At 40.2% G+C, this 23805-nt stretch overlaps 1 protein-coding gene across 2 annotated transcripts; it reads left to right on the top strand.

Annotated features, from left to right (window-relative positions):
- Positions 1 to 10085: 10085 nt before the first annotated feature.
- Positions 10086 to 23608, top strand: grk5 (G protein-coupled receptor kinase 5). 2 transcript variants are annotated; one of them, XM_038733832.1, is made up of 16 exons: positions 10086 to 10318; positions 11100 to 11189; positions 11280 to 11392; positions 12868 to 12945; positions 13185 to 13282; positions 13365 to 13457; positions 13629 to 13692; positions 14352 to 14492; positions 17452 to 17642; positions 17719 to 17756; positions 18238 to 18327; positions 19542 to 19750; positions 19829 to 19966; positions 21122 to 21259; positions 21339 to 21470; positions 21554 to 23608. In XM_038733832.1, exons 1-16 carry the CDS (start codon positions 10267 to 10269, stop codon positions 21638 to 21640), a joined length of 1752 nt encoding a protein of 583 aa, XP_038589760.1. In that variant the 5' UTR covers positions 10086 to 10266; the 3' UTR covers positions 21641 to 23608. The 2 variants fall into 2 exon arrangements, with proteins under 2 accessions (XP_038589760.1, XP_038589759.1); XM_038733831.1 differs by having other exon boundaries at positions 21551 to 23608.
- The last annotated feature ends 197 nt before the right edge of the window (positions 23609 to 23805 follow it).

The following is a 23805-nucleotide window of genomic DNA, read 5'->3' as shown; positions in this document are numbered from 1 at the left end:
ATTGTTCTAAACAGGTAATTTGACCTTTGACCTATGTATAGGTCTGCTGTAGACTAAAGCAGAGATCGGTTAGTTTGCACATGTGAGGAGTGGCTGTGTGACCTGGTGAAGAAGTGCAGCATTTTGATTGGTTGTGTTCAGAAAAGGAAAGCAGGTCACTTCCTGTTAGATTTTAGTGTCTCAGGCAGAGAATTGTCTGTCGTGTTTTATGCAAGTGAAAACTGAGTGAAAGGCTGAAAAATGGTTTGTGGTTTTGGAGATTCGAGGTGAAGTTTTGCTCTTTGAGTGAGAGGTTTCAAAAATCGTGTGACACGTAAAGATTTTGTGTGTAAGCAGTTGTAAAAAAAAAACTGCTGCATTAATGTTTATGTTGCATTTTAATTCATGTCCTGTTGGTTAGTTTAATCTGCAGCAATGCATCATGGTCTGTAAGATCATCATGCGTAGCGTTGTTGTCCTGTGAGACGACACGGTTCGTTGATTGGGAGGACTGAAGGATGTGCTTTTGCAGCCTTGTTTGACCTGACAGCAAATCCAATTATCCATCTAATGTGGTTAGTCAGGGGTTAATCTAAACACCACGCCTAAACCACCAGCACAATCTGTCAGGTTTACATCCCTGACTGCAGACGTTACAGGGCGCTTGTGTTTGAATTAGCATGATCAGGAACTCTTGGTGGCTCTGCTACAATCCCAGACCCCAGCAGTTAGAGGGTTTATGGCCAAGCTGCGATGTCTCTGCATGTACACCAGTCTTTGTTTTATTTTGAAGGGCCTGTAGGAATCTGATGGTGGGTTACCTTGAAGTTGGAAGGTTTTTTTAAGCAGGGTAACATGGAGTAAGTTAGTTGATTGTTTGTAAGTTAGATGTTATTTAGACTCTGGATAGCCAAGCTGCAACTTCACTATCAGAAAGTCTGAGGTTATAAGCTCACATGTGCTCACATTTGCAGCTAGCTGGCATGCGCATATTTTACCTCAGACTTTCTGCTAATGAAGTTTCAGCGAAGTCAGTTTTTAAGTCTGAGAAATGAATTATAGGAAGGCTAATAACATAAGTTTACTTCTACAACATAGGCCAATAATCCTCTTGCTTTTAAACAGCTTCTGTAATAAAATATTATTTTATGTGTCAGCAAATAGACATTGAGCTTAGGGGGGGGGGGGGGCGTCTTACCCCAAACTATCCTAATGTGGAAATCCAACACACTTCCACCTATTGTCTTCATCCAAGGTAACCCTGTTAACATTTACAATTAATATTGTCGTCCATGACAGATTAAAGCTACTGGGCTGGATATCGTGGCTTCCACCAGGAAGTTTATCTTCCCAAACAAGTGTCCTTGCCAGTCGTGCATGCAGCCAAGATCACTACATACAGTTGCAGAGAGAAAATATCGAGTCAATAAAGTAATTTCATTGGAAATTTTGGTGTATATTTGTCAGAAATGTAGTTTTCACTCATACTCTGGAAATGCGTGATAAAAATGAATGATATAAATAACGATAATTTAAATAATATATTATAATAAATGTCAAAACAATAACACTAACACATTAAGAACATTGAGTAACAAGACTTATATCAATTTACCATAAAGATTCAGGAACTAATATTAGCTACTAAACTAGGAACCAAAAGTCCCATTTGTCCAAATTCAGACCCCTGACTGATTAAAAATGTTTGATATGCAATTTTTACATTTGAGGAAACACTGACACAGAATGATTCTGTTTACTGTAGCATGCCGTGATGCTTGAGTTGTGTTTGAGGAGGACAGTTTGTCCAGCAGGAATTTGTCTTGGTCCTGAGCAGTCGTCCGGCAGACAGCGGAGACGCCAGGAACTCACTTTGCCTGGCCAAAAAAATAGTCTGACACATAACCACGGCAAAAGAGTGAACTGACCATCTTTTAAAAACTTTTTCTCATGTCTATGCGGCAAATATGAAGCTACAGCCAGGGGACGTTAGCTTAGCTTAGCATAAAGACTTAACGAATGGGGAAACAGCTAGCCTAGCTCTACCTCTAACCCTTGTACAGATTAAACAATCAGTATATGTTTGGTGAGCTTTAGAGGTGCTGTCAGGCAGATTTGTTTACTTTTGGAGAGAGGCAGGCTAGCTGTTTCCTCATGTTTCAAGTCTTTGTGTAAGCTAAGCTAACCGGCAGCTGGCTGTAGCTTCATATTTAACGGACAGATGTAAGTGTGGTATCAGTCTTCTCATCTAACTCTCGGCAAGAAATAAAAAAAAGCTTATTTTCCTAAATGTAGAACTTTTGCTTCAAACTGCATGTAAACTAAGTTTTAGAGGAATCAAACTGATGTTATTGTTAATAGTTTATCACAGTATTGTGCTTTTGTTGCAGCCACTTAAAATCGGTCCATCAAGATTATCGTAGTGTTGACATGAGGAGACAATGTGGAGGCTTCCGTGAATGCCGCTGGTCCTAAGCAGACATGGGGGAGATGGATGAGTTTCTCAAGGAAACAGGATTGGGCAGTGTGCGTGCGAGGTGCTGTGGAGGAAAGGAACATAAGGAAGGCCGTTCTTTTTTTGTTTGTCATTAAAGACGCACTTCTTCACTCTTCACGGGGAGTGAGATCCAGCCTGGAAAAACAGCGGTATAATGTGACTTTTTTTTCATTAAAGTCATTCGGATTCATCGTCTTTAAACCATGAACGTCTCACAGTCTTATCCAACAGATATTTCAGTCTTGACTCAAGCTGCTGGCCGGTGGCTAAAAATCATTGCTTAACATGGAGGGTGGTGTTTGTGGTGGGAGCCTGGGTTCGATTCCCACTGCGACGCATCCACCAATGTGACCCTGAGCAAGACGCTTGACCCCCAGCTGCTCCAGACGCGTGCGACCTCTGACATATACAGCGATTCTTAGTTGCTTTGGAGCGTCAGCTAAATGAGTACATGTAAATGGACGACCAGGTTGCTGAAGCTGTCGTGTTGACCCAAATAATTAATTTGATTTAAATCGAATTCAACTTGGCTCCTTTTTTATTTGTTACTCCCCCAATTTTGTTAATGATTGATAAGAATCTGTTTACATGTGGTGGGGCCATGAACCTTTCTCAGCTTGCCGTAGTAAGTAAAAGTTAATTTAATATAGCACCACAAGAACAAGTTACAAAGTGCTTTAAAATAATAGTAATAATAATAATAACTTAGATATATAAAGAATGTATATGAAACCCAAGGACACGCTACAAAATTGAATATTTATGATAAATCACCAAACATTTTCACATACAAAACCGGGTTAACTGTGCGAATGGAGTTTCCAGGCTGTGGTGAACAGATGGTGTCTGAGAGGTTTTTTAAACATGTCCAGCGTTGCAGAGGGTCGGGGCTGCAATACTGAACGTCTCCGAAGGCACGGGGCAAGGGCATGGAGGGATTTGTAGGTGAGAAGGAGGATTTTGTAGTTGATGCGGGACTTGATTGGGAGTCAGTGAGGGTGGATTAGGGTTGGGGTGATGTGCTGGCAGATCTTCAGCAGAGGTTTGGACATGCTGGAGCCTGGTTTTGCTGGGGACTCTGTACAGGACTCCATTACAGTAGTCCAAGTGAAAAGCTTCTAAGTAGTAAAATAATAAAGCCATGTATAGTATATGTATATATATATATATATATGTATATATATATATATATTTAGAACCAAGAATGAAACATAAGCAGCAACAACATAATGCTTAAAATAGTCAGAAACGGATCTTAAAACATCCATTTGCATGCTTTAGATAGCACGTGGTGACACAAAGGCCAGCTTCTGTAAGGGTGATCACCCTGTGCTGTAGCGATCTGTCTGATAGGATCTCTGCTCGGATGTCTCTTTGTGAAAGTATTAAATGTATTTAGACCAGGCACCAGGGAAAAAAAACATTAAAAGTACTTAACCGCTGATGATATTTTATGCCTCACATATCTTTATTCGTGGATTTGGTGAATTTGGGTAATGAAGAGGGCTCTCTCTTACTGAGTGTACACATGATCGCTTCATACGTATTAAAAGGGACGTAAGGCCACGGAGAAGAAGGCCACAGACCCTCATCTGACTGCTCTGTGAAATCATCAGATCATTTCAGGCTGTAAAAGCAACACTTGTACTGTTTGCGTTAGAACTTTTCCTCACATGTCATCCTTCCTAAATGCTGATGGTGGCATTTCATTAAAAGGAAGTCTTCAGAGAAAGGCCTCGAGCTTCCCCCTTGTCCTGACTGCCTCCAACACATCAGTCACGAACATCATGTGTTTCCGATCTGATGAAGCCTACATACGTCTCGCTGCTCTAAACAACTGTGCAAAATGTAACAGCGAGTCAAACTGAGTTTTCTTATAAAATCAAATCACTTATGAAAACAACTATTTAGGCAGGAACATGTCTGGTTAGTTTTGGATCAGTGGCTCACAACTTTTCTGACACGTGACCCCTTGAAATGAATCTACTTGTGACTCGTCATCACAGGTTCAAGTCTTTAATAAGCAGTGTTGGGCAAGATTACCAGTTGCTGTCATTTGAGAGTCATTTGTTGTATTCAAGGGCGGCACTTTGTGTTGAAAAGTTGTGGGGACATAAGGTCTGAGATTAGGGGTGTGATGGAAGACTTTGGTCAGGAAAACAAGACCAGAAGATATTTTGACACTATTGTGAAGAAATGTTCGATCCTGAAGTCAGGGGTTCCTCCCCCAGAAGACTTAGAGCAATAAACTCATAATGGTTGAAATGTATTATTTAATTTAGCTGGCCTTAACCTAGAACAACTAATCTATCTGATCTGATGTTTAGACTCCAGCGCTTCATCATATTGGAATCTATCACTATCCATGAGTTGAGCTCTAATCTGCAGAGCCAGTTAGTTCTTGTAAACATTCTTGTAGGACTCGACCTTGTAAGATTCCCAGAGAACACTGATATCTGCCAGCCTGACGCCTGAGCTGCTGTCTCTAACTAATCAGTCTATCGTTGTCTTCCTGACAAGGAAAAGTATATGTGAGAAATACCTAAAGCTAGAATGTCAAACACTTATGAGATCAGTTAAATTACTCTAAGCTAGACCTGTCTTATCTTTCCCTGTTACATCAATTAAGACAATTTAAAGTGTAAATGTCTTTATTTATATGAAGGGAACAAAATCCATGTAGCCGGGGACAATTCAAAATATAAAAATGTAATGGAATATCATTTATTTTTTATTTTTTAACCTTTATTTAACCAGAAAGAAAACTCATTGAGATTAAAAATCTTTTTTCCAAGAGCGTCCTGGCCAAGACAGGCAGCAGCACAGTTAACAAGGTTGCAGACATTAAAACATATAACAGTAAATAATAGTACTTTAAAAGCAACCAGTGAAACCGGCTCCTGAAGATTCAGGACATTTTGCAGCTGATTCAAAGCGCAGGGGGCCGCTGATTCAGTCCGGACTTGAGGGCCAGATAGTAGTAAGAAGTCATCAGAACAAAGACAATATCTTCCTGTGCCTTTCTTTTTGATGGAGGTTTGTAGGAATGGGGGAAGCAGAGCAAGAATAGCCTTATAAACAAGAATGTGCCAATGATTAAGTCTACGGGTGGACAATGCAGACCAACCAACCCGCTCATATAAGGAGCAGTGATGAGTGTCATGAAGTTTGTGATGAGCCTCAGAGCTCCGTGGTAAACAGTAATAATAATGCAGGATTCAGTAGCTTTTTTTGGTTGCTTAAGTTACTTTCTCGGACAATGCGCATGTGTTTCTTCTAGATTATAATTGCACTGCATGTTTTTTTTTATTGTGCAAATAAAAATTCTCAAAGCAATTTCATTTGTTATTTAAAAATTTCTTGTTGCAAGCTATTTTTTTTTTAGAACATCTTTAACAAATATGCTTTCAAAAAGTGATGCGGACAAAATGAGCCAATTCAAAAAGTGGTGGGGACATGTCCCCAGCGTCCCCACTGTAAATGACACCTATGGATTTGTTGATTGTATTTTATTAATCTGATTCAGCAAAGTAACTACAGATAAAATAAATGTGTTTTTTCCTGAAATGTAGAAAGGAGAAAACAATGTACTCAAAAAGCCTCAAAATTGTACTTAAGTCCAGTACTTTAGTACTAGACTCTGTAACTCATTGTTGTTACAGAAAAAGGTAAAGATGTTCTGTCTTAATGTGGCTTTCCAGGTTTAATTTAAGAAACAGAAAATATCTTTATTTCAGGTTATGTTGTTCAGATAAGATCTAATAATTTCAGGTTTAATCTCCATTTAAAAGCTCGGCTGTCTTGTGTAGTAAGTTTACACAGAGCTCTGTGCAGACAGGGAGCATATTGTTTTCAAGCGCCGCGAGGAAACTAAAGGCGTTAAAATTGGCAATCATCGCTTTGACTCCACCCGGAACTGAACAGCAGGTTCTTTTCTTGTATTTGTTAAAACCAGAAATAACCAGATGATCTTGTTAGTGGTTTCACTTTTCATTCAATTCTCCCTTATGAAATGGACACTGATGTCCGCAAGGCTTCCCGTCCTGAAGTCAATGACTCAAATCCAGAACTCCATTTTCGTTTCTTTTAATTAGATTAAACTATTATTCAAATGTTATTCATCTGTGCTCTTTGGGCACTTTTTGTTTTCCTCCTCAGATAGAAATTAATATTTACTTCTCCAGTGGTTGTACCATAACTAGATGTTTATCCTTCTTTTCATATCCACTGTAAATATTAAAGCTTGGTGAGATGACAAAGACCTAACTGAGAAAGTGTGTTATGAGACAGACACGAGGAGGAAACAAGGATGCAAAAGTTTGGCAAATAACGTTGAGCTTTTATTTTAAATCTTGAGGATATACCAACCTTTTATCAGTGTTAACACCTGTTATATTTATTACTACAGTTTGATTAAATATGACCTTTTTCATCGAAAGCAGGCAAAACAACTAAATAACTTACCCATATATAACTATAATTTACCTCTTCAGGCCTCTAAAACAGACTCAAACTGAAAAGTCTGAACAGTAAAACTGATCTGCATGAATATGTGGCTGGCTTTTATTCAATCTAAATAAATAAAGTGAGTTTAATACATTTCATCTTTACACTTTTAGTTTAAGCTGTGTTGGAAAACCTCATCTTAGATCTGATTTAGAAACACAAAACTGCGTCTTATGGTTTTAACATTTAGAGTTTAAGGATAACTGAACTTATCACACACAGTTAGCTTAGCTCAACTCTAAAACTTGAAGAAAGACATCTGCTCTTTAGTTTGGCTTGAATAATTTATTGTAAAAACGTGCAAAGTCAAGGTTCGTTTCAGGTAAAAGAAAATCAGTGGTGATTAAAACGTAAGTATGCGGTGGTGGAAGAAATATTCAGATCATTTAATTAAGTGAAAGTACCAATTTAACAATGTAAAATAACTAAGTAAAAGTCCTGTATTTTTGTGAAAGTACAGAAGTATTAGCTGCAAAATATACGTCAAGTATCAAAGCAAAAGTACTAGTTTCACGGAAAAATGTCTCCTGACTGATTTGTACAAATAATCACTAAGTAATCTAAATTTCAGTGACAATAATAAAGAATTATTGCTGTGGAGCCATTCTGGAGACACAAACACACACGGACGAGCTGCAATGGCCTCATCTGTCCGCCAGGTGTCGGGATTTCCACTCCTCCTTCTCTTGGAAATTATAATTGAAAGAACTGCTGAGACATGAAAACACATCTGGAGATTATACAAGGCACAGGTGGATCACCATGATAGGAGTTTCTGCTGGGGGTCACAGAGGTCAGGATGCAGCATTTGAGGAGTCCCAGCTTGAGTAAAACTGAATTTCTCTCTAACTCTGACGTGCTGTTAACAATGACTTGGTGTTTTTGGTGAAATAACATCCTGCTTCACCGATCAAATTAACCTGCAATTCAGTTTAATTATACATTGTGCTTGAGCTCAGCCCTGACACACACACACACACACACACACACACACACACACACACACGCCCTGATCTGAGCAATATAATATCCTAACAGCTAAATATAACTGAGATACAAGAGTGTACAATTTCACCTTCTGTTTAAGTACTTCTAAAATGGGACATTTTTCTAGTGAAGTTTTGAACTGGACCTGCAGGACAACGTCAGAAAACATGTGTGTTTGTCCTTCTACAGCTGCGACAGCAACGCTCCTAAAGCTTCTGTCTGCTGCGGCCAAACAGTGAAGATGTTCAGAGGTAGAGTGGGAAACCAGGATCTTACTGAAACTGTATTCTGGTTTCTTTTCAAGGAAAGTGTTGAACAAACTGCAGGTGATCGAGCTTTTAATGAACTGTCTCCTGCACTTGGTTCAATGTGATGTGGGTCTCTTCACAGGAGGGATATCTTGGTCTGTGATCAGTAACGGCTGCAATCAATAAAGATTTTATTCATTAATGATTAATCTGCAGATTATTGTACAGTGTTCTTTAAGATGTAGAAAATAGTGAAAAGGATATTCAAGCTTGCAAGGAAATAAAACACAAGAAGCAAATCCTTACGTTTGAAAAGCTAGAACCAATAAAAACTTGGGGTGTCGCCCAATATTTTGTCCAGCACCTCCTGAAGAGCTCGGTGGAAATTCAACCGAATCACTGGACAATCTGCATCTTCAAATAAATGAACCCAGATCTGACACATCAGGGACTTTCAGATCAAAAATAAACCACGTAAATTTAATTCATGGGGGAAAAAAAGTACACTCACACTGCACTAAAACAGAAATGTGGTATCAGTGTAAAAGCTTCCTGCCATAATCATACGGATGCACTGATCCGACTTTTTCAGTCCTAAAACAGATCCCAGTACCTGGTATCTGGCCGAGTACCGATCAGGTAAAATCAATTAGCTGTGAGGAAGAGACTGGTTGCTCTAGGTGTCACTTACACTGGGGACGCTGGGGACATGTCCCCACCCCTTTTAGAAATGGCTGATTTTGTCCCCACCACTTTTTGAAAGCAAAATTTGTAAAAAAAATTAAAAAAAAATAAAAAAAACACGTTCTGAAATATAGCTTGCAGTCAGATGACAAATGAAAATGCTTTTAGAAATGTTTACATGCACATTAAGAAAAAATGCAATGCAATTAAAATATGGAAGAAACAAATGTGTGTAACTTAAGCTAAAAAAAGAAACAAGCTACTGATTAAAAAAGACTTGCAGCACCAATCAGTAACTTTTACAACTTCTGGACACAGTTTCCGTTTTCTCCCTGTGAACATTACAAAAGAGGAGGGAAACCCCAACGTCCCCACTTCTGCTGGTTGTCATTCATTTATGTGTCCTGAGTCTCTCCTAGCAAAATTACTGGCACACTGCTGACACATCTCGTGATACCAGCGTAACTGAAATGAATAGATCACTAGAGCTGCGACGATAAGTCGATTATTCGATTAGTCGGTTAAAGGAAAATTTATTGACAACTATTTTGATTATCGGTTAATCGTTTCAGGCATTTTTTAAACAAAAATGTAATCTTTCTTAAATTGAGGAATTGCTGCTGTTCTTTGTCATTTATGATAGTAAATGAAGAGTCTTTGGGTTTTGGACTGTTGGTTGGACCAAAGAAGCAATTTGAAGACGTCACTTTGGGCTTTGGAAAATTGTGATGAGCATTTATAGACTTAATGATTAGTCGATTCATCGTGAAAGTGGTCGTCAGATTAGTCAATACTGAAAATAATCGTTAATTGCAGCTCTATATTGAATTATTATTCCATCCTGAATAGTAATATTATGATGTTCATCATCATCATTTTTATTTCAGTTACATTAAAATACACGCGTAGTAAATCTGTGACCTTTTCATCCTTGTTTGTTTTTGTTTTATAAATGTGCCACGTCCAAGTTCTCAACGTCGATTATCCTGTTTGTTTTTTCTCTTTCTGTAAAACAAGTGATGTTTTTTCTGTGTAGACCTGAAGGTCTTTTACATCCTCCCCCTGAGTCTCTGATGATGACAGCGCTGCAGCGTCTGTCCCGCCTCTGTGACGAGGGAGTGTCCTGTGGTTGGACTAGAGTTCAAAAAGTGCAAACACCTGCATCTCCATCCACTAGCAGAGCACAGGGACTGCAGGTTAGACGGGCATACCTCACTAGCTCAACTCAACCAACTGGACTGTTGGCTTTTACTACAATTTGGTGATGAGATCCTACTTTATTACAGTCAGTGCATGAACACTGGATGTACTGCAGCTTTGGACAAATAGACAGGGACAGCTTTTAGAACAAACACACATTTCAACATGGAGATTGAAAGCATGGTGGCAAATAGTGCTCTTATTAAAGCCAGAGAAGGTAAGAGACCTTTTTCATATTGTCCTACAGAATTTATGTCCAAACATCTAAACTTATTTTTCTGAAAGTATTTACAGTGAGAATAAGACATGTAATAGGATCATTTAAATGTTCACATTTAGACCAGCAACTACATGCTAATTGTAAGAGTTTTTTAGACTTTAATTAGAAGGTTTTGTTTCTACACTTCATGGCATAATCTTTGTCAGGATCTCAGGTGCAAAATGTTTCTCCGGTCATGTTTTGGTTCGGTGATTTGAGGGCGGCGACTTCCCTAAACAACAACGATGAGGAATGATGAAACACAGATCAGTCATTTGCACTGACCCCTGGGCTGCTCAGACTTTCACCCCTGTTTTATTAATCCCTGCCAGTGCTGGTTTCAAGTTTCCACAACATTTATTTACTTTTAATTAGTTTGGACATTTCTAGATTTACTCATAGTTCACCCACAGTGAAAGACTTTGAACAAAAACATCAGAAACATAATCTGAAATATGAAATTCTGTTGGGAAACAAATGGGTTGTACGAAAACTGAGCTTTACTTTTGAAGCGACGGCCGAGCTATTAGTTAGAAATTGAGCTGCAGAGTAATGTGGTCCCACTGGCTTTGCTTACCTGCTCCACAGCTATAAATAGCTCATTCACTGTAGTGAAGCATACCATTGTGTGAAACCTGACGGGCTAGGTATGCAGGTACTCACGCATGTTTATGATGACACTGCTGACATATCTATAATCACAATCTGCAACTAAAACAGATTCGATTTTCTCTGTCAGGTGGAGGGGGTAAAGGCAGAAGCTGGAAGTGGAAAGAGATGCTTCGCTTTCCTCACATTAATCAGTGCATGGAAATGGCCATGAATATAGGTGTGTGCACGAGCGTGTTTCATAAGTCACTGCATGTCAGGGTTTGTTGTGTGATTTCACATCATGTTTTGTTTTACGTTTCTCCGTCAGAGCGAGACTACTATAGTCTGTGTGTGAAGCAGCCTATTGGCAAGAAACTGTTTCAGCTCTTCTGTCGGAGTCGGCCTGATCTGCAGAACTACATTTCCCTCCAGGACGCTTTGGTACGTTAAAGCTTTGGGGGCTTAAGTAAATATCATTTATAGGATTTCAACTGTAAGAAATACAGAGCAAGTTAAAGCTCAGAAAGCTCCATTTTAGACAAATGCATGCTGATATGAACTGTGTCAGGTTGGGTGAGTTGTGGTACCGTAAAACAAACACTTCAGTGCATCAAATGTGAGTGAATAAAGTCCAGAAATTACACAACACAATACACTTACTGAGATTTCAAAGGGTTAGCATGTTCAAGAATTACAAAACTCTACATTTTTCAGCGTCTTTATTAATTTAAAAAACAAATTCAGGAACAAATCTGAGGTAAGGACAGCAGAAGTCTGTGGCGGGCATTAATCTGTTAACCGGCTGGGCAATAAAACAATAATGATAATTATCGCAGTATAATTTTCCTCAATAACAATATCATAAATGTTCAATTTACCGTCAATAAATGTTTGGTTTAATTAATTTGAATCACAAACAAATTAGCACTTAATTTTTATATTAAATTAAAACTGAGGAACAGGGACTGAAAAAACATTTACTGATCATATTTGTTGAAAAACATTTAGTCACAATAGTTTTGAATGTTCTTGTGAAGTGATCCACTGTTTGGCAGCGAGTGTAGGAAAGTTTAACCACATTTTCACTCAGGAGCAAAAATCTGCCTTTAAACTTGAAAGAAATAATGATTTGACATTTATCCTGATAATTATCGATATCGAATGATGTGAAATGTTTTTATCATGAGAATATTTTTGGTCTCATCGCCCTATGAAGTTGACCACAGTTTGGATGTAGAAGTAATGCCCTAAAAAGACATGATGGGCGCCGTTTGTGTGGCTTTGTAAGTTAAGTAAAATATATGTTGTCTCAGTACACCGAATGTGATCGCTGCAAAAATCGTATTCCCGGTAATATACTTCCCACCACCCCTCATTCCAATGTGCAGAGTTTTAAGATTGTATAGTTAGTTTGGAGCCAGTCTAGAGTCTCTCTTCATCCAGTGCCTTCTAGCAAGTTGACCATCTCTCTGTAAATTACAACATAAAAATATTTATTCCCATTGAGACCTTCACACCTGGCATGAGATGGAGGGTCCCCTCCAGATCCAGTTCAGTGATGCTGCAGTACAGACAATATTTTTTTCCTATTTCCTGATCAATAATGGCTCTCTAGGGAGACTGGAACAAAATACTTGATTGAGTAATTTGAATATTTCACGTAACGTCCAAAATACATGTGTATGGTTTGCAATCCTCTCCAAAAAGGTTGTAGATGTTTGTAAGTTTGAGTCCCTGAGAAGATTTAATTCCCCACATTTCTTCCCTAAAGTCCATCTGTAGCTCCTGTTCACATTGTTGTTTAGTCCGTTTTAACGTATTTAGAATATCTCAGAGCTGAAGATGGGAACTGATGCCTCTTACTGTTTAAACGCTTTGAAGAACTCACCTGTATATTCATATGATGTCTCCTGCAGGACATGTTTGAGACAAAGTCAGACGAGGACAGGAGAGTTTTTGGCATCAGCATCGTTCAGAGATTCCTCATGAGTCAGGTCTGAAAACACACACATCCATACTACTTACAAATATTTATGTATCTTTTTGTTACATATTTGTACTCCAAAGAACTCAAACTCCATATTTTATTTTACAACAAATATTCTTAAATTAGTTTTACGTCCACCCAGAAACCCATCTAGAGTTTAACGGCTGCTAACAGCCACAGTAAGTACTTTAGTTTGTTTTACAAAAACCAGCCTCGGCTTAAACGTCCTCATCCATGTTTCCTCAGTCCAGTCAGTGCGTGTCCATCGTGCTGAGACACAAACAGAGCTGCATCCAGAATCTGGAGCTGGATCCCTGCAGCGATGTCTTTCATGAGTGCAGGGAGTAAGTCCTCACATGCTCCTTCTGGCTATATGTGCACATGTTTAAAGGGAATAAAGCCTAACCTCTCTGTTTCCTGCATTAGAGACCTACATAAATACCTCAGTGGAGAGCCCTTCATGCAGTACCAGGAGAGCATGTTTTTTGACCGTCTGCTACAGTGGAAGATGTTGGAGAGGTCAGTATGTGTGTACAAACTAAACACAATGACAGCTCAGTGGTTGGTTGCGTAGCTGGTTTATCTGCTTGCATTACCCGACATGCTCTGCTACAACCACTCTTGACTCCGTGCCACATTTAGTTTTGTATTTTCAGTTCAGAATGAAAACAACTTGTCTTTCTCTTCAAGGCAGCCCATCACCAAGCAGACGTTTAGACAGTACAGACTACTGGGGAAAGGAGGGTTTGGAGAGGTAAGACTGCAGTCACACTTTCTCAATGACTAAATAGTTTGCAGCCAAAGCTGTGTGTGTGAGAGCCCACATTTAAAAAAAATACATATATTCTCATCTCCCTCTAGTGGTCTCTAAATATTCTGAAAGATTTGGCTTTATTTGTCCAGGTTTTGAGATTTCTGCCTACTTTTCAGAACACAGGAGTCGCTGGTCTTTGTTAAATACACTAAAGTCACACAATTACACAAACTAACTGATGGAGGCAGCGGTAGACCAGAGAGGTAAAATTACAGTTTTTATCAATGGAGTCTGGTGGCTTTGAGGAGAGCGATTTACTGACTGTTTCTGATTGAACAAAAGGGCTTATCTCTGTAGGGATCATTTCCACAATGTTGTCAAACACTCTGAGCACTTTGGTATCTCAGGTCGGGGTGAACAGGTTTGTGACGTGTGTTACAAGCTGGAGTGTGAACACCAATCAGAAAGGGTCCACTAAAAGATGCTATGTAGTTGCATTACGGGAAAAGTATGATCCAGCGTTCCAGTGTTTTTGACCCATTTAAGGTATATGGTTTATGACTTTATGGAATTACAATACTGTTATTTCCACACACAGGATTTCATTTTTGAAATAATAACTATTGCTACTAATTAACTATTTTGTGTTATCTTTCCAGGTGTGGGCTTGTCAGGTACGAGCCACAGGAATGTTGTATGCCTGCAAAAAGCTGGAGAAGACTCATGTGAAGAAGAGGAAAGGAGAAGGCATGGCTCTCAATGAGAAACAGATACTGGAGGTGCTGGACAGTCGATTTGTGGTGAGATTACCAGAGTTATGCCCTTTCGGTTTGATTTGTGGTGAGATTACCAGAGTTATGCCTTTTCGGTTTGATTTGTGGTGAGATTACCACAGTTAAAATCTTTCTGTGCAAATAAAAACCTTTTTAACCTAAACCTAACAACGCATGTTGAGATTTGGTGACATTAAACCAAAGTACACAATACTGCTTGCCTTACGCCACATACAGTCGCAGGAAAAACTACGTTAACCCTTTGGAATAACCTGGATTTTTAAATAGAATTGGTCATAAAATGTGTTCTGATCTTCGTCTAAGTCACAACAATAGACAAACACAGTCTGCTTAAGGTAATACCACACAAACTGTTGTATGTAGTATGACTGTGGACCAGGGTGCAGACACAGAACACTCGAGCCGAGGCAAGTTCAAGTCAAGAGTTTATTCACAAGGAATGGAGCAACTTGTAGAACTGTTTGAAAAAGGTTAGAGTGAGCAGGGGCAGTCAGCGATCCCAAAAATCCTCTGTGCAACACAAAAGACACACTTGATGAGGGTATCCCGAACAGGTTAGGAATAATGTGGCGACGAGTGTCAGGAAGCCCCACATCTTAAGGCCGGCAGCTGATGAGGATTGCCAGCAGGTGTGCAACTTCACCAGGCGATCCGCTTCCTGCCAAGTGTTAGACACACCCACAGAACACCACAGGGAAAAAAGGAAAACCCCCAAGTGTCACAGCACCAACTGTGACACAAACAATTATATGTTCTCACGTTTTTATTGAACACACCGTGTAAACATCTACAGTGCAGTCAGCGAGCCTGGAGTCCAATCACTGAGACGAGATTGGAGGTGTTGGTTAAGAGCTGCTATAAAAAACACACACCTGGGGCCTGTACCGTGAAGCAGGATTTGAGCTTTTCCAGATAACTAAAGGGTTAACCCTGGGTTTTTGGTACCACAAAGGTGGTTCACTTATTACCGAGGTTGATCGCCATGGTAACTTATGCTGAACGGCTAACCTGCTCCAGACTGCACTGCAGGTTATGTTCCAGATAAGAGATCAACGCTATTAAAACGCCACCTACTGACCAATCAGCTCTCTTGGAAAATGACATCACCATCTGTAGGAGATCCCACAGACCGTTTCATAGGCTGCTTAGCCTATATGTGTGCTGCAGTGATACGGAGAAGCTTTTGTACAGCAGCTGTGTTACTTAGACTATGTTGTTGGCTATTTGTCTTAAAATTACAGTTGGCTCTTTGTTTATAAAATATGACGCTCTGCTGCCAGAGGACTTGTTCATGTCTGCGATTGGTCATCTGCTGCTAACACCGCCTCTTTTATGTGAACGTGCTCACGGCTGGATTGGAAAACCCTGTTTTGACTTACCGAGTTGATAACCATCTTCGTGTGACACCTTATCCCGATCCCAATTGTGATTGATAAAGTAAAACATATTCATAGGTATGTTGAACTTGCTTCTTGGTACAGGCCCCAGTTTTAATTTTGCTATTCTAACGAAGTAAATGCTCTGTAAATGCTCCGTACTTGTATAGCGCCTTTCTAGTCTTTTCGACCACTCAAAGCGTTCTGCATTCACCAGTCATACACATTCATACACTGAGCCTAAGTGCTCAAACGGAAACTAACATTCACACTCATTCATACACTGGCGGAATAGCCGCCAGGGGCAAATCGGGGTTCAGTATCTTGCCCAAGGACACTTCGACACGCAACCAGGGGACCTTCCGATTAACGGCCAACCCGCTCTACCTCCTGAGCCACAGCCGCCCCCAAGTAACCATCTCTTGAACAAAAGAGCTCTCCCAAGACCTAAGATTAAGAATTGCTGACTTGTATAAAGCTGGAAAGGGTACCACAAGTATCTCTAAAAGCCTCGATGCTCATCAGTCCATGGTAATACAAATTGTCTATAAATGGAGAAAGATCAGCACTGTTGCTGCTCTCCCTAGGAGTGGCCGTCCTGCACGAGCACAGCGCAGAATGCTCAATGAGTTGAGAAGAATCCTAGAGTGTCAGCTGAAGACTTACAGATGCTCTGGAACATGCTAACATTGCTGTTGACGACTCTAAACAAACACTGAACAAGAATAGAGTTAATGGGAGGACACCACGGAGGAAGCCACTGCTGTCCAAAAAAACATTGCTGCAAGTTTGCAAAAGAGCGGCTGGAAGTTCCACAGCCCTACTGGCAAAATATTCTCTGGACAGATGAAACCAAATTTGAGTTGTTTGAAGGAACACACAATCCTATGTGTGGAGGAAAAAAAAGGCACAGCATATCAACATTAAAACCTCATCCCAACTGTATGGTGGAGGGGACATCATGGTTTGGGGCTGCTTCGCTGCCTCAGGGCTTGGAAAGGTTGCTCATTGACAAAAAAATTAATTCCAAAATTTATGAAGACATTTTGCGCCAGTTGAAGCTCAACAGGAGATGGGTGACAACAGGACAACAACCCACAGCACAGAAGTACATCAACAACCGAATGGCTTCAGCAGAAGAAAATACACCTTCTGGAGTGGCCCAGTCAGAGTCCTGACCTAAACTCGACTGAGATGCCGTGGCATGACCTCAAGAGAGCGATTCACACCAGACATCCCAAAAATATTCCTAACTGAAACAGTTTTGTAAAGAACAACGGTCCAAAATTCCTGTTGTTTAGGTCTGATCTGCCACTACTGGAAATGCTTGGCTGAGGTTATTGCTGCCAAAAGAAGTTCAACCAGTAATAAAATCCAAGGGTTCACCTACTTTTTCCACTTTTTGCATGGTATTAGTTTAAGCAGACTGTGTTTGTCTGTTGTTGTGACTTAGATGAAGATCAGATCACATTTTATGACCAATTCATGCAGAAATCCTGGAAATTCCAAAGTGTTCAAATACTTTTTCCTACGACTGTACAAGTCTTTAACTGATCCACACTTCACATGCACTCTTGTTCTGCATTTAGGTGAACCTGGCGTATGCTTACGAGACCAAACACTCCCTGTGTATGGTTTTGACCATGATGAGCGGTGGGGACTTGAAGTTTCATATTTATAACATCGGCGTGCCCGGCCTGGACAAAGACAGAGTGAGGTTCTACGCTGCAGAGGTCTGCTGTGGTTTAATGCACCTCCACCAAAAGTCAATAATATATAGGTAAGAGAATTTCCATATTGAGTCACCTCTCTTCTGTCCTGGACGTATGAATCGACTGCTGTGTTTGATCTTCCAGGGATATGAAACCAGAAAACATTCTCTTGGATGACAATGGTATGTACAGCAAGAGTTTGTTTCTGTAAATATTGAGACATAAATAGCTCTGATGATATGTTTGTGGTTATTTTTAGCTCGGAAAATTTGTCTGAGTGATTAAAATGACAACAGATAATAGTTCTGTCAGCAAATCACTCCACTTATCGGATGCATTCTTGAGATACTTCAACCTGTTTTTGTTGACATGGGTACAAACAAAGGCAGGTGGAGGAAGTGAAAAGCCTGTGAAAAACAGGTGTGGCGCGGTCTATTTTAAGAAAACTCTGCAACTGTTCATTCATTCTTGGCAGCGCGTTTGAAGACCTGGAGCCACCTTAGGTTTACAAGCCATAATGATGACTCAATATTAGTTATTGCATACAATGTTTCAAGAGCTGTCTACTAAGAGGGCAGGGAAGTAGAAACTGATTGGGCGAAAGGGAAAGTGCGTCATAGCTCAAACCTGTTCGGTGGATTTTTTTGTATTTGTTCCCTGAAGGACACATCCGCATCTCTGACCTTGGCCTGGCTGTGAGGCTGTCTGAAGGGAAACTGGCGCGAGGCATGGTGGGCACGCTGGGATATATGGGTATGTATGTATGTAGCTCACATTACTGATGTCCAGACAAAGTCTACAGAGCACAAAGAGTGTGTTGGCCTTTATCTCAGCAAAAACCAAACAACTCCAGAGAGAAAATTCCTAAATCTGTTCTTGATCTTAATGTAATAAATCTAAAGGTCTCAGGTAACCAATATCAGAAGGTTTATCTGTGGCCTGCAGGTTTAACCTTTAACCTGCTGCTGTCTATGCAGAAATAATGTGTAACACTTTTTCTTGAAATATTTGTTACAGAAAATACAGAAATGACCATAAAAAATTGTTACTACACCAAATTACCAAATAATTCATTGTTTGGTATATGCGCTATTTATATAAATATAGTATAATTACTTTGTTCGCCAAAAAGTCTTTAACAGACAAAGAAGTACAGTTTGTTATCATCAGAGTCAGAGGTCGGCCGCGCTGTTAGACTAGATTAGATTCTTTATTGTCCTTTCCAGGACATTTGTTTCCACCATCTATACGTACATGAACATACATAACAACATGCTGTACATTTTATACACAAATTGACTCTCAAACCCAAACATACCTTTTACTTAGCAAGTACTCTTGTTGAGTAGTGTTATGGAGACGGGACAAAACTCCTGCTATAGCGAGCCCGTTTCCAGGCCAGGGATCTATATCTAAGTCCCGATGGTAGCAGAGTGAAAAAAATGCTGAGAGGATGACTGATGTCGTGGGATATTATGTGTGCTTTCCGTATAATGGCTTTCCTATTGAGGTCAGAGAGGTTGGGGGTGGGGAGACCAATTATTTTGGAGGCTTTTGTAGAGCAGCAGTAGAAGGTGGGAAAGAGACTGAAGTTTACAAACCTTGTCTGAAAAACATTTTACAGAAATCTAAATAAGTCTTTTCTTGGATATCTGCTGTGTAAATAATGCTGTCAGCACCATCACAGATAAACACTACTGGTCAAAAAACACCCCAATGTTTCTAGTTTGTATTGAAATACAGTTCAAGTCCGGTGAAAAACCTTAAACGGTACAAAAGTAAGCAGCAAACTGCCAAAGTTAAAAACAATGTTTACGTCACCAAAACAGACATTTTCAGATATAAAATTAACAATTACATGAGTTTTGTTCATTATTTCACTGGAGGATTAACTGATGATGACCAATTGGTCAATCACACGCTGCTGCTGGCTGCTGACAGCGTACTGACCTGCACCCTCATTTCAGCTCCCGAGGTGATCAACCACAGGCCTTACGGGGTGAGCGTCGACTGGTGGGGCCTCGGCTGTCTGATCTATGAGATGACTGCAGGGCAGCCCCCGTTCAGGACCCGAGGAGAGCATCCTAAACCCATGGAGATGGAGCGAAGGATTCAGACTGAACAGGAGGAATACGGTGACAAGTTCAGCACGGAGGTGAAAGACCTCTGTTCCTTGGTAAGTTCTGCTCAACAGACATCTTTCTTCAAACAATCAAGTTCAGGAAATGAACAGGTTCTCTTTCCTGTGTTGCAGCTGTTGACCAAGGACCCGAACCAGAGGTTGGGTTGCCAGAGCTCAGGGGGGAGGGAAGTAAAGTCGCACCCTTTCTTCCAGCAAATCAACTTCAGGATGCTGGAAGCAGGACTCGTCAAGCCCCCATTTAAACCTGATGCAAGTACTCTAATGATGGTTTAGACACACATAACATCTCCGCACATGTATTTACCTGTTACACAGTCTGACAGTGGCAGTGACTCCATTTAAACCACAAACCTTATTCTTCATTTACATTTAATTCTTCGCTCGCCTGTAGATTAATTTCACATTTGCATGTTCAGCTGACCTGCTGTGAACTCACAAACAACCTTAGTCATCGTTCTTTTCAGGAAATGCCCTGGGGAAATAGTAGGGAATAATCCTCCATAGAAATAAGCTTTACAAATATAACTAATATCTTTATTAATGATTAATGATATGTCAATTTAACTAGTATATATCCTCCTGCTATTTTTAGCATTTTAATTCTACAGGAATTCCCCTCCAGATAGTCTGAACACGTGTGCTGTTATTAATAACTTATTAAAAGTGTATTTAATGAGGTCATATTATGCTCATTTTAAGGTTTATAATTTTATTTAGGGGTTGTACCAAAATAATTTTTTTTTAAAAACACACCATATTTTTGTCATACTGCATATTGCTGCAGCACCTCTTTTCACCCTGTGTGTTAAACGCTCCATCTTAGCTACCGAGTGAAGCGTCTCACTTCTATTCACCTGTGCAGTACCTAGGTAAGGACTACTAGCCAATCAGAAGCAGAGTATATACAGTCTATGGTCCTCACAAGCTTTCTATCTTTCATACGTACGCCTGGAGGGTCTTTAGCGTTCAGTAGGGAGGGTGGGGGTGAGGGGAGGCAGCGAGCGGACGTCTTGTCACTGTGTGTGCTGCAGCTCAGTGTGTTTCTCCACCAGTGTTTTTGAGGGCGTGCCACAGTAGCCGCCAGGCGAGCGTTATGATGCGCGTTACATAGTGATGCAGATAGTTTATGGAAGTAAATCCAGCTGTTTTCACTTTGCAAACCTATTACATGCACAAAAAAAGATTTAACACAAAAAGCATAATATGACCTCTTTAAATAAAACAAACAAACAAACTGTAGACTTTATGGCTTATATAAAGTTGCCTTTTTGTTATTTCTTAATATGAAAAGTGACTACGGCTCTAAAACATGAAGTAATCATATATTCAAATTAAATAAATAAGAAGGAAGGAAAACTGAAAGCCTGTCTGTGCTCACTGCATGTTGTGTTTTTACTCCTGCAGCCCAGACAGGTGTACTGCAGCGACGTGCAGGACATTGACGAGTTTTCTACAGTGAAGGGAGTCATTCTGAACCACGAAGACAACTACTTCTACTCCAAGTTCAACACAGGCAGCGTCCCTATAACCTGGCAAAACGAGGTACGTTCAACTTCTTGGTAGCGTCGAAGCGTCTGTCCACACGGAGACTACAAACCTCCTCCTCCTCCTCCCCCTGCAGGTGATAGAGACAGGATGTTTCCAGGAGCTGAATATTTTTGGCCCTGCGGGATCTCGATCTCCGGACCTCGAGTGGTCCCAGGCGCCCGAGAACCCCAAACGCGGCCTGCTGCACCGCCTCTTCCGCAGAAACGTAAGAACGCGGCCACGCTGTTTCTCAAAGCGTGTGTGTGGTTTTGTGGCGGCTGAATATTTCTGTCTTTCCTCCAATAGCAGCATCCGGAGTCGTCAGACGAAAGCAGACAGAACTTGGTGTCCCACGAGAGCTACATGACGTCTGGACTCGTCAGCTCCAGCCTCTGAGGACTGCCGCAGCACAGAGACTGCTTTAAAGACACTAACGTACGAAGCAGGAAACCGCAGTGAATCTCTGTGAATCCCAGCATAGCATTCGTTTCTGTTATATCAGCACTTGCTTCTTCTTAAAAACAAATTACATCCGTAGCTTTGTGTTAAATACTTGAATTTTGATACAAGCAGCATGCCGTGTGAAGCTACTTCAAAACTAATTTCACTGTGTTCACAAAGTTTTGATTTTTTTCTTATAAAAATGTACTGGTTCCACTTTCCCTTCTTGTTCTGCATGTGAATATTTCCAGATTTTCTTGTATGATAACACGTCACTGTCACGTTTTTCTCATTATTTTATAGAACGATTAATCTATTAAAAGGATCATTTAGGGTATTTTTAAACCTGGGCAGGAGACAAGGATGGAGCCACTTGCTCTTTGAATCTGAAATTATTTTTTGTGCTGCCTTTTCTATTACGAATGAATGACATCACAAACAACATTGAGTATTTCACCCCTCACTTATAGGATCATTTCGACAACTTTAAACCTGGGCCCTTTTGTTATTTTATTTTTTACATATGTTTGGGTCTAAATGAGTAGTGGCAGAGACGTTTAAGAAGAGACACACCACTTAAACGCCAAAATGCTGGTTATCCCGCCTTTCCCGCTAGAAAGCCAATCTGCTTTAACAGCCGAGGCGGGAAACATTAAGCCGTGTGGTTCCACTGATGTAAAGGTCTGCTACGCATGCGTAGAAGAAGTATAATCGGTGGGGAAAAACCATAGACTGTATATAAAAACGCTTTTTAAACCTTATTTCGTTTTTTTTTAAAGCCAGATTTTACTGCTGATTCTAGGGATCGGATATTGTTAATCCAAAATAAATGCCCGGAGGCGTCACCGAGATGGCTGCAGGGTGGCGGGACTTGCCTGTAAGGACTTTGCTAGTAGGTACATAAAGTTTTGGAACCGTGCAGTAGATCCTTCAGCTGGTGTTGTGTGGATTTACGCTACATGATGCTATTTATGCTAAATGTTATAATCAAAAAACAGAAGATGTCATAATACTGTGAGAGTTATAACTTTATGGGATTGGAGAAGGGAACACATAAGGTAGCATTTTTCGACTCGATAGACGGCTGTTGATTTGCACGAAGGCAGCAGATATCGTCAGAACACCGGTAGTTAAACCGGCTACAGTGGCTGCAACGTATTTCTTTAGTCAAAATGGCGTCCATACAAAGTGTTTCTTATTGCCACTGACAGGCTCAGACTGTTGCACCAGGTGTCTGACAACATCATGGAAAGGGTCCCTGCCAGGGACTGGGTGGTTTTAACAGGAAACTGAAGTCTCGCTCAATGACAGATCTCGCTCTGAAATCTCGAGAGGCGAGTTTTTGCAGGAAGACGGCGGTGGAAACAAGGAGGAGAGGGATTTGTTGGTGTCGCACACAACAAACTCCTCTCAGTAATTTCCACTGTCGTCTTTCTGCAACAAAATAATCAACAGGTTTAAACTAGTGTTGTTAGATTAATGTTTAAGTTGAGATTTACAAGAAATATTTTGTTGCTACTGTGTAAAGGGAATACTGCTGGTAAAAAGCACCTGATTTCTTTAAAGTGTTTGCAAACCACGTTATTACACTTTGTGTATATAGCAGTACATTTGAATTAAAAGTGCGCAATACACTTCTTTAGAATTCATGATTCAATTTTGCGCATAACAATGAGATTAATCACAAGAAAATCATGTGATTAATCGCGATTAAAAAATTTTATCGTTGTCCAGCACTAGTTCCTCCTCAAGGTCGGGAACCACAAAGTTTAATGTCAGACGCACATTTCTTTGTTTGAAAGCTTGTTGAATGATTCAATTAATTAAGAGTTCAGCTTTTTTCATGTTGCATTTTTATTTTATTTAACGCCGAGTAAAAAAACAGACACACAATGTAAGACAAATAAAAATTTGCAAAAAAGACTGAATCTACTCTCGTCTACTGAGTGACTGAGTGATGTGAAGTGTTGCAGAACATCAGAGGTCCAACATGGCACCCAGTGAGAGATTTCTCTACACGTTAACTTCAAAATACACATATTTTAAATCAGAGCACCGAAAACAAGTTGATTTAGTTGCCAAATGTTCAGTGTGGCATGTCAGCTGATGACACGCTAATA

Source organism: Micropterus salmoides, unplaced genomic scaffold (genome assembly GCF_014851395.1).
Source record: "Micropterus salmoides isolate LMB-PRFRI ecotype aquatic unplaced genomic scaffold, ASM1485139v1 Ms_hic_scaffold_20, whole genome shotgun sequence".
Classification (NCBI taxonomy): Eukaryota; Metazoa; Chordata; class Actinopteri; order Centrarchiformes; family Centrarchidae; genus Micropterus; species Micropterus salmoides.
Note: the sequence above shows the minus strand (reverse complement) of the source record. Positions and strands in the feature narration are given on the sequence as shown.